Source organism: Phacochoerus africanus, chromosome 15 (assembly GCF_016906955.1).
Source record: "Phacochoerus africanus isolate WHEZ1 chromosome 15, ROS_Pafr_v1, whole genome shotgun sequence".
NCBI lineage: Eukaryota > Metazoa > Chordata > Mammalia > Artiodactyla > Suidae > Phacochoerus > Phacochoerus africanus.
The window spans coordinates 116,402,042-116,414,280 of record NC_062558.1 but is presented as its reverse complement, the minus strand read 5'-3'; the positions used below and the strand labels follow the sequence as shown (position 1 = coordinate 116,414,280).

Sequence of the window (12,239 nt, the reverse complement as noted above, 5' to 3'; positions counted from 1 at the left end):
CCAGTCTCTCTCAAGATGGTTTTTCAGTTTGTTAAATGAACCATACTCTCTTAAAAACAGGGCCAATGTATAAAGTTTTTACTAGTTTCCCTAACACTGGTTTGCAGGGTTAATTCCTTATCTTTCTTGAATCATCTGAAGTGTCATTTTCTTTAGGGAACTTTCTCTCAATACCCATATTTGATGAGTTCCAACAATTATGTCACAATGGCCTTTGGACTTCTATACCTACAATACTCCCTATACCCATGATTAATTCTTTGGTGTCTCTTCTCTACCATAACACAAGCTCCACGCAGGCAGGAAATATCTGTGTCTCACTTTCCACTCTATCCACAAAGCTTAGTTCAGTGCCTCGCACAAAGTGAAAACTGAAATGGAAGAAAGACTAGATCAATGGATGAAAAAAATAAGGAACATGCGAATGAATGGATACATGCATGTTTACATGAACAACCACATGGATAAACACAACCAGGGAGTAGATACTTATCTACCTTCTTATCCCATAATCTCTTCTTTCTCTGCACTCATTGAGCCTTTCATGATACATTTCCTAGCACCAGCTTAGAGACACAAGTCTTTGTAACATTACATTTGATACATGTCCAACCTGAGACTTTTTGCTTCTTTGCAGCTTCAATAGGGGATGCTATTATATCCTGTCTATTTCACACTGAGGTTCTAAGATCCATCTCCTCCCAGAAACTACTGTTCACAAGGAATGAGGTCCTCAGCATAAGTTTTATAATATTCCAATAGAGGAGTTAAAATGCAATGACTTGATATTATGGCAAATCATTCCTATTTAATTACTCATTGTGGTAGAAAGGAGTGGAAGCATAGGCAGTACATTTATATTTAGCACTAAATATAAATGTACTGCCTATGAGGTTCACCTGTGCACCTGTATGTAGATAGAAGACAGAGAGACAGACAGACAGACAGACAGATAGATGATAAACAGGTAGATATAGATAGATAGGGCTTCTGCCTGGGCCATTCTGAGCCTGGCCCTCTATTGGTCAGCAAGGCCATTGTGAAAGGGAGGGGCCTCCAGAAGAGATTTCAAAGCTAGTGCTCCTTTCACCACCAGTCCGGGGAAAAGACCCAAGGTTGTACCTGATATTTGAATCTTGGAAATCAAAGTTCTTGTCTGCATACCCTTCTGAGAGGGGAACACAGAACCCAGATTCAGCAACATCAGCAGAGGCCAATCCCCGCAGTGGGAAGTCAGGCTGAATGCCAGCCATCTCCCAGGCAGGGATCAAGTTTTCTGCAGCCCAGCCAGGCAGCCTCTCCCTGCCGCTTTGTCTGGCAGCACCCAGGACAGCGGGTGGCACTTACCTTTGGCAGCGAGTACTTGGGCAGCTTTATCTGAGCAAAAGCCTCTCTTCGGTAGGACACATAGTAGCTGGCTCTCCCACCTGTTGTCACCTGGATCATGGGGAAATACAGGAAGGTCAGATAGTGCTATGGATGGATGACAGCACAAAGAGGACAGAAGCAGCCTCTCTATTAACAACCACAATAGGTTTGCAACAACCTTTTAGGGAATAGCCCTTGTTGGCTTTACACCTCCAACCCTAGATAACTTGAGTTGCTCCCATGTCACAGTGCTTAGCAATTCCAACACTCTCTCCCCATGGCTGGCACTATCTGTGCAAGAAGGGGCTCTGTATTTGGTCACCATGCTCTGCATACATACACACCTAATAGATAACATCAACTGAAAACAGAGAAGCTCTTGATATGGGCTGTACCCATGATCTATATATTGTCTCCTTTTCCCCAACATTTTTAATCCATTGAAATGATGACATGATTGTCAAAAAATATTTTCTGAATCTGAATAACTACTATTGCTCAAAGAGCTTGTTACTTTGAAATTAATTTTACTTTTGATCTGAGCACATTTTTTTTCCTTCATATTTACAAAGCCATGCATTAAGCAGACATTTATTTATTCTTTCCATGTGCAAGTTAATTATAGGCGTCCAAAGCCAGAGAAATAATGCTGAATTTGAACATCAGAGATCCTACATCTGAGTCTCAGTTCTACTGACTCACAGGTGGGGGAGTCAAGATCTGAAACCTTACTCAGGAAAGATGGATTCTTAGAGGAACCCAGAAACCGCTCCAAGAAATGGCCCTCTGGTCTGGGCCTGTTGGAAAGTCCTGCCAGTGTGGCACAGCACTGCAGATGGCTTCTCTTGGCACAATTATCCTAACTCGGGGAAATTAATATTCACAGGAGAAGGCAACATAGCCTGTTCAGAGAAAATAGCAGGATGACAATAGCAACCAGGCGGCTGTGCTCAGGAGGCAATTACCAGAGGCATGCACTCCATTCTCACTGAGGCCCAGGCACTTGCTGGAGATGGTCCAGTCCCCTGAATCTGGTCTAAACCTGGCACCCACCCACAGCGGCTGCTGGGAGCATGAGGGGTGTGACATCTCTATTGAAAGCCACCCATCGCTCCTCACTCAGAGAGATGCCATCTCCCATGACTCCCCCTTGCCCTGTTCGGATTAGAAGCTTACAAAGCAGGCATCAAAAGCTGCCAGGTAGAGCAGATGTTCGAGTGAGCGTGACAGCAGAACCCTGGAAAGAACTTGGTAGAATACATAGGCTGTGAACCAAGAGGAGATTTTGGCTTTCTCCCTGAGGTTCACTGCTAGCCTTACATGTCTATTTTCTAATTAGAATAATGTTTGTCTCATACTTCAAGCCTTTTTTTTTTGATAAGACATCTGTTCTAAATCTATATTGTTCTGTGTTGGCTTAGAGGCAGGATGTTGACAGATTAAGATCAATGAGCTGCCAAGAAGTCTTTATTATTTTTCTTTTAAAAATAAATCTCGACTTCATAGAATCAGATAAAAATATAACCCTTGGTTTTAAACATAGTCACTATTAGTCCTGGCATGATCATATTTATTTGCTTATTTAATTTGGCTTTATTTTTTAATTATAAAGCAACACATATAAACATATCTGCTAACCCAAGAACTAGATCAATAGTCTTTAAACTTCAGCACGTATCAGTATCACCAGGAAAACTTGCTAAAACTCAACTGCTGGGCCCCACTGAGTCTGGGGTGGGGTCCAAGAATTGTCTTTTCCAATAGGTTCCCAGCTGGTGCTGACACGGGTGGTCGGGGGACCACACTTGGAGCAGAGCAGAACTCGAACTTTAATGCCAATGGACACACACCCCTATGCCTCTGGGCTCCTCACCTATCCTGACTCCTGCCTTCCTCTGAAATGTAGTTACTTTCCAGAATCTTGTGCTTACAGTGATGACCTTTTTTTTAAAATTAAGGTAAAATTCATATAACATAAAGTTAATCATTTTAAAGGGTATAATTCAGTGGCATTTAGCACCTTCACAACGTTATACAACCACCAGCTCTTATGTAGTTCTAAATCATTTTTCATCACTCCTCCAAGCAGATCTTTTACCCAGAGATAAAATTTTTAAGCCCCCAAGTATCTGCTCTGGTCACCTATCATATGCTTAAAAGTCAGTTCTATGCAGGACATCCTAAATCTCACCAACCTTACCCTTAGTGAATCAGACCAGCATCAGAGGCAGCAAGTTCCACTACTGATGCGAGGCAGAGAGCAGCAGTGAAAACAAGTGTTTCCCCAGAAGACTCAGTCACCTCCATAGGGAGAAAGATGAGACGGCACCACAGGGCTTTTTATCAGCACCACACAGCAATGCCCGTGGGGTTTCCAAATTACTGAGGATCCAGAGGGAGAACAGAGTGGTGCCTTTGATAGGGTGAGCAGTCCCGCTGACTCAGGAATTCAGCCTAGCCATGCCTGTTATGGCCCTGCCCAAAGAGAGACACACACTCTCTTTCAACCTCTCTCCCCCCAACACACACACACCCAGGGAGCATTTTTGCTTAAGTAAGTCATGAAGATGGAATTACACTTCAGAATCACCATGGGATGATCTAAAATATTAAAAGGCTGCACAAAGCCCAAGGAGCCCAGAGATTCTTCAGGCCTCAGATATTATAGCAGCCCTCAGCATATCCACCGGCTCCTGCAGCTCTGCCTTTGTCCTGGCCATGCCCCTCTCTGCACTGCGCAAATCCAACATATGCTTTAAATCTCAGTGTTAAGGCCCAGAGATCCTGGAGAGTTTCTGGATGCCACTTATTTATTATAACATATCCTTCCTCTCAACTCCTGAATTTTTGTTATTTCCATTTTTCCAGTGTTTTGACATTTTCATGGTTTACATATATCTATAATGATCCCTCCAGGTCTTATTATAAATTGTAACTTCCTGATTGCTAAGTAATGCTGGTCTCACAGCAGATGATTAGTGGATCCATGATGATAAAAACAATGATAAAACTGCCCTGGTTTGAGTTTGTCTACCATGCTTCAGAACCTTACATTGTCCCATATAAATTATACAGTTCAAACCCATCAACAACCCTGCAAAGGCAACAAGAAATTGAGTGACTTGCCCAAGATCAGACAAATTACGAGCCCAGTAAAGTCTGGCTCCAAACCTGTTCTCCTCTATCCAAGATGAATCCTCCATTCACCTTCCTTATGTCAACAACTGTACTGTAACCATACGATATATTTCCTTGATTACATCTTTTAATTGTTTTTAAATCTCTATAATTGACTGTGTATACATTTGTATTTCCATGTAATCCCAGAAAATCGGTTATGGTGTTGATGCTGCATCTTAAAACTAATGTCTTCTTAGAAGAGAAGAGGTGAGGTAATAAAAACAAGAGAATTATCATGCCATGAAAGCTTATTACTTGGAAGATGCTACAGTAAGCAGTTTACAAACCACACTTAATTTGCATATGTGTATTTGCATATATCCATCTATACCTCTCTCTCTACCTACCTACCTATATACACACACTCCATCTCTTCTACAGCTCAGGAAACTGAGCCTGAGAAAGGCCAACTAATTTGCCCAATGTCACACAGTCCTTCCTTGTCCCAGCTAGGGTATGACTCCAGCCTGTGTTTGACTCTTTCACTAGGAATAAGCATATCCCCCAAATGTCAGGCATGGGGCAGGAGGTCAATACTTACTGACTAACTGAATAATGAGTTGTCATTCATCCACGTAACCAGAGAGCCTTTGACTTTGCTTCCCTCCATTGTTTAGTGTCTAAGCAGTGGCTCTAGAGAAGAGCTTTCCAACACTGCCTGGCTCCTGGCTGGTCACAGGAACTTATCTCCGAATAGAAGCTCTAGCCCTCTCCCTGGGGAACAGAGCCCTCCCAGTCCTGGAATGATACCAGGCTAGTGCATTTGCTGCCTTTCTGCTATTATTTGTGTGGTTCTCTGGCAATCATACAAGGAAGGAATAAAGTTTAGCGACTATTAATCTATTTTGATGAACTTTTCTCTTCCTCACAAGCAAATCTGCTGGCACGGTAAATCCCAGAGATTATGACCACTTTCCCTTTCAGTGACACCTTTTATTTTACATTTGATGAATGTCATCCAATTATTTGCTCTGGGCCCATCCGTCATGCTAAACACAGAATTAGCTGGGTCTTTTCCTCACTAATGACTGGCTCGTTAATCTGATTTTCTGGATTTCCATTTTACAGGTTTAATTGGGCTCCTGGCCAGTGAAAATGATTCCTTTGGACAAATGCATTGGCCATTAAACACATCTGTCTCTTCTGACTTTCTCCCATGCCTGCTGTAACCAAGTCTAAACTGACATATCTTTTTTTTTTTTTTTTTCATTTCTCCTTGCTTCTGAATGATGGCTTGCCCTGGAGGAGAGAGAAAAATATGCCTCCAAAATGGAACTGGGGGGCCCTGAATCATACTGAACTTGTTTCTGTCACAGATGGAAGAAAACTTGTAATGTCTCTAGAATTCATAAGTGGGTACAGGTAGTCTGAGAAGAAAATCAGAAACTAACATTTTTGAAGTGTCTATCATGTGATGAGTGCTTTAGATTTATGATACTATTTAATATCCACAATTATTATTATTACTGTTACTATTGTTAAAACTATTATTAGTACCCTCCAAGGTGAAGGTATTAATAACATTTTTCGAGTACTTCCTACATGCCAAGTGCTATTCCTCTGTATATACCAGCTTTCTCATATATGATCAGGTGAGAAATTGAGGCACAGAGAAATCATACAGCATACACAAAGACACACAGCAAGTAAATGGTGGAAATGGAATTTGAACCCAAGTTCATACGACTATGAAGCTTATGCTTGTCCCTCAGACTATGCGAGGTTTCCACACGTCAGTACAGAAGGGAATAGATCCTAGGTCACTCAATTCCCAATAACCAGGTAAGTTGCCCACCAACAAGGCAGGTCTTTCTCTGTGAGGGTTCATGTCAATTCCCCAGCCCTGAGAAATCAATGTTCTATTGTTGCACAGGAGTAAATTGTGCTGCTATTGGCATTTGTGAATAAGAGAGTATAATGGAAACAATTTAGATTACACAAGAGCTGTCGCCTTCATAGGAAATGACATTTAGAAGCTTTTCCAGCTAGAGGAACTTGCTGGGTCCAATACAACATGAATAATCTAAGCCAAGAGAAGCGACTACATTCATAAGCACATGTTAGGTACTTCTCAGGCAGCCTCTGAACTGTTCCCTCCTTCTTAAAAAGATGCAAGGGAACAGCTGAGTTGTTATGATGCACAATTAACTTTTTCAATTTCTTTGCTCATTAATTCTATTCAGATTATTTAAAATAAGTCTTGATGTTGTTAGGCCTTTCTCTTCCTCTCCACCTACATAATTCCTTTAAAGATCATGCTTTTTTTTTTTTTTTTCCTTCAGGAACAAAGAAACAGGCTTCTGAGTACTGGACCACAAGAGTCAATAAATTGCCATGGGCCTCATTAGGATGTGGCTCTAAATATTAGGATGGTCCCAGGGGCTTCTACATGGCAGTTCAAGTCATTTTGTCATCTTGAAATCATTTTCCAAAACTGCCCTACTAAGGAACTGTCTCATGTGTCTGAGTCAAAACTGGTACAGCATTTGAAACAAGACACCTATCAGCAAGACATCTACTCTGCCAGACTGTCTGATGTTGAATTTAGTGTTTGTCAAACTGGTGTTGGCTTATTTAATGTCCTGGAGGCTCTGTGATATTAATGTAATATGCAGTTTTATCTGTCTGTTTCTAGAGAGTGGGCCTAATGCCTAGTACAACACTCCAGCTTAGGCCAAACCTCCTTTGAAACATATTTCCCCATAATTTTTTTTTATTGGGGCCCTAACAGCCCCAAAACAGCTTCACCAAGAATATATCTGGGATAAGAGAAGTGATGCGAAGTCAATATTGCTTTTTCTCTTGGTGAGACGTGTGCACAGGTGTGTGTGTATGTGTGTGTGAGCATAGGGGAGATGTTGGAGGGAAGATATGTACTGAGGTTGCTAGCACACTCATTGGCCAACAAATATTCACACATCAACTGCTGCCTTCACCAGCCCTGCCAGGAAACTTCTTGGAGCCTTGACTACCTATGGAGGATGTTGATAAGGAAGAGAAAAGGTAATGAGTTAGAAAAACATGGGACAACAACCACATGTCTAGACCATACACAGCAGAAAAAGAATCAGCAGACTTGATTCTCTGAGACTGTGTACTGAAATATCACAAAGGACCAGACTCGATATGTTTCCAATTATCCATTTTCAAAGAAGACTCCGCTTCTGATTTTTAAGCATTGTAGCACGTCTCTTGGGATCCCAGACGTATGTTTGAATCCTGCTTCTGCCATTTGTTGATTGGGTGACCTTGGACAGGTCATTTAACCTTCCTAATTACTTCTTTGGAAAAACAGAGATATTATTCTGCTTACTGACATGTTACTATAAGGATTAAACATGTAAGGAGCCTTATTCCTGAGCCCAGAACATGCTAGGTACTCGATGCATGTCACCTGTCCCTGCTGAACTATAGGCCCAGATGCCTGTATCAGTCTAACAGCTTGGAGAGCTTATGGTGACTGAGCATGGTGACAGTTTACTATTGCAGGCCAGAGGCTTCAGGAAGTGCTAGGGTAGTCGTATGGATTGCCTGGTCAGAACTTATTGGAAATAGAGGACTGAAATTGTTCATGTTGCCCTCAGCAAGGATGATTTTTATTTATTTATTTTTGCATTAGAGTATAGTAGAGTTGACTTACAGTGTTTTGTCAGTTTCTGTTGTATGGCATAGTTTTACATATGTTTATATAGGAATATATATATATTCCTTTTCTCATTCTATCTTCCTTCATGATCCATCCCAAGAGAGTGGATATAGTTTCCTGTGTTGTAGAGTAGGACCTCATTGTTTATCTATTCTAAATGTAAACGTTTGCCTCTACTAACCCCATCCATCCCACCCCCTCCCGCGTCCACCTTGCCAACCACAAGTCTGTTCTCTATGTCCTTGAGTATTTTTCTGTTGTGTAGATTAAAATGGTAGAAAAACTAAATAGACATTTCTCTCTTAAAGAAGACATACTGATGGCCAATAGGCACATAAAAAAATGCTCAGCATCACTGATTATTAGAGAAATGAAAATCAAAAGTGCGATGAGGTACCACCTCACATGGATCAGAATAGCCATCATTAACAAGTCAGCAAATAACAAATGCTGGAGAGGGAGAGATGGAGAAAAAGGATGGCTTTGTAGAGAAGACCACCCATGGAGACCACAAGGCCATGTGTTTTGTGCCAGACATTTGACCATTAATGGCTTCAAGTCTTATCTTCAGGTCCTAGCATTTATGATTTAGAAAGAGGGGTAGGAGTCCTTAAGATGCCCACTTGATCCTTCAGAGTAGAAATTGTTTTTCCTTTCCTAGTTTTATTGGGGAATGAAAAGACAATGATAATAATTATGGAAATAAAAAAAGAACAGATATGAATTTTAATTGTCATCCTGAAGTACACATTTTGTGAGCATTTAAATACTCCCAATTAATATAATAGATACAAAGCCAAACCCTAGACAGTCTACCCTGAGTGTTCTAGATCTGGAAGCCACAGTTTCACAGAAAAAGGAAAATAGTACCCACAGAAGCACCAAAGACAAATGCTAAACTTACTATCAAAACGCTTCCCCTGCCTCCTGTTTCAAATGTCAACGTTCCTTGAGCACTGTGAATACAATACTTTTTTTTTTGTCTGTTTTTTTTAGGGCCACACCCGCAGCAAATGGAGCTCCCAGGTGAGGGGTCCAATTGGAGGTGTAGCCTCCAGCCTATGCCAGAGTCACAGCACTGCGGGATCCCAGCCAAGTCTGAGACCTACACCGCAGCTCACAGAAATACCAGATCCTGACCCCACTGAGCAAGGCCAGGGATTGAACTCGCGTCCTCATGGATACTGGTCGGGTTCATTAACCACTAAGCCATAATGGGAAATCTGAGAATAGTTTATATATATATTAAAGTATATGTGTATATATATATATGTGTGTATATATATATATTAAAGTATATGTGTGTGTGTGTATATATATATATATATATAAAGCAAGAGAGAGACTGAGAAGTGGCTAGAAAAGATATTACAAGTTGCTAAGCTTATATAGTCTTCCTATACTTAATAAGGTTTTCTCTTCATGATATCACATAGGCTATTTCCTATATACAAGTAGACATTATGAAGGCAATTAATTGACTGAAATCTTCCCAGTCTGGAAGATAATAACCCAAATTTCAGAAAATTAAAAACAAAATAGTGGGGAAGGAGAAGAGGGAAGGTTAAAAGGGCCTGGTATCTGTAACATCTTAACTAGCTTAGCTCAATCGTGAATCAGATATGCAATTTAGGCATGGTAACTAGTCTCTTAGAGTTTCAAGGTTATTTTTACATAAAAATGAAATGAAGAATAATTACAGTTATCTTACAGAGAAGTAAATGAGATAAGATAATAAAATACTTTCGTCTAACTATAAAATGTTTCACAAACACAATTATGAGGATGATATGACCGACCTTTGTGTGCACTCAGGAGCCCAAACCTTTTACTGATAAATCACTAGACTGAACGTTTGTGTCCCCTCCAAATTCATGTGTTGAAACCTAATTCCCCACGTGATGGTGTTTAGAGGTGGGACCTTTGGGAGATGATTAGGTCATGAGGGTGGAATCCTCAGGAAGAGACTAATGCTCTTATCAAAGAAAGCACAGATAATTTTCTGAGTTATGCTACCATCTCAGGACAGGGCAACAAGATACCGTCTACGAACCAGGAAGTGAGCCCTCACCAGACACAGAATCTGCGGTGCATTATTCTTGAACTTAACAGCCTCCGGAACCTTTAAGAAATGAATTTTTGTTTTTTCATCAACCACTTAGTCTATGGCTTTCATAGGAGTCTTAGTACAGAAATCAAGCTGATGATCCAGTTAGGCCCACTCTTAATTGTGTGGGATGTTGAAATTTGCCATTGGGGCAATGGCTATCTATACATAGCCTGCAGGACTAGAGTTCCCTACAGACTCAAAGGTTGGAGGATACATGGAATATGAGGAGAGAAGCAAGAATTGTACAGGCAGAGGCATAGAATAGAAGTGTCTTTGGCCACCGGGATGGATGGCAGCTGCACAGAGCTACTTAGAGAATGATTAATTTTATTGATATGTTCAAGATACTTTAGAGATCCTAAAAGGGCAAGGCAAGCAAGATCATTAATTTTAGAGAGAAGCAGGGATGCTTCTTTGGGACACAGGACTTACAGATAGACCTGGAGATACGTGAGCTGATGGATATAGCACAAAACTTCACCAACATGGGACTTGCTGCCTCATGAGTCAATTTTGGGACAGCAGTGGATGAATTTAAACCATATGCCAAGCTTTTTCTCAGAAAACACAGCTGCCTCCCCCAAGAGAGCCATGAGTATTTGTAAAATGCTAACTGCTACTTCTTGGCACTTCCCCATGACGCTCCTTTTGTGATAACTCTCCTATTCTCCACTAGCAGAAGCATCACAGTTGGACAATCAAGCTCCATGCTCACCAATGTCTGCTCTCATACACAGTGACCTTGTAGGAGAGATACTATGCAGCCCCCCTTTACCGATAAGTTAATTGACATGCATGAGGTCACTCAACTCCAAAGGAGCAAAGCCTGGATTTGAACTTGGGTCTTTCAATTTTGACAATGTCCAGTACATTGTGCAAGCCTCAATGAGTCTAAAATGTCTACTGCTGAGCCTTTCTGAAAAATATCTCATTTGGGGCCAGTTATCTGGAGAGATTCATCCTGACTCAGATCTCTAGAAAAGCCCAGAATCAATGAATTTGACACCATTTACATTAAAAACTACCTTCTTAATGAAGCCTCCTCCATCCCAGTTTCCCAACTAGAGTCAGCTTTTCTCCCTCTGGTTTTCAGGACTCTTTGTTTGTGGCTCTGGTGCTACACTTACCAGCTGCTGCCCTGAATTACTGGAAAGTGGTGCTACACTTACCAGCTGCTGCCCTGAATTACTGGAAAGTGGGCATATCTTAGGTTGTACTATAATATCTTCAAGGGTAGATAATGTATTCTGTTCCCATGTAACTGTCTCTCCATACCCAGCACCCATGTCATGACTAATATTTGTAGACTACTCCGTGCTATTAGTTTTTATTATTGAACCAAATCTCATTTAGTCAGAGCACAACTATACAAGTGGGGTCTACTTAGATTCCCATGTTAGAATCTGGGAACCTGAGGCTCAGACAGGCCACATTAGGTCACCTTCTTCCTAAAAGGTGAGGCTCAAATCCAACCTCAGAATGTATGATTTAAGCCCCAGGCTCTTTTCATGCTGCCAGGCTGCTTCTGTCTATGTTCACTAAGTCAAGATCAGAAGAACACAAAGTGAAGATAATTGCATGGATTTTTACAAGTGGGTCTTGATTTTACATCAAATCCTCCTTTGATTGGTTGGTAACACCACAGCACGGGAAAGCAGGGGCCATGGGAGAGCGTGCTTTCCTATGGGAAACAGGGAAGCAGATTACAGGATGTTCTTCCCCACCCACTGCCGAATCCACATATTAATTAAAGGTCTGGCCAACATCACATCGTTCCTTGAACATTAATCATGTTTAGACATCTCACTATGGATCCTTGCCCCAATTCTACTATGGATTGTATTTATCAATCAATCAACAAGTACTTATTCTGTCCTTTTGTACCCAGGCTGTGTCATGTACCACAGGAGTCATGGGGCTGTGACCTCACGGAGT

General features: G+C 41.2%; 1 protein-coding gene across 1 annotated transcript in view; it reads right to left on the bottom strand.

Moving 5' to 3' along the window:
• SORCS3 (sortilin related VPS10 domain containing receptor 3) overlaps positions 1–12,239 on the bottom strand; it is a 437,279-nt gene that overhangs the window by 121,245 nt on the left and 303,795 nt on the right. The window contains exon 8 of the mRNA XM_047762685.1: positions 1,348–1,437. Within this exon, the coding sequence (XP_047618641.1) occupies positions 1,348–1,437 (90 nt within the window). The remainder of the gene's footprint in view (positions 1–1,347; positions 1,438–12,239) is intronic.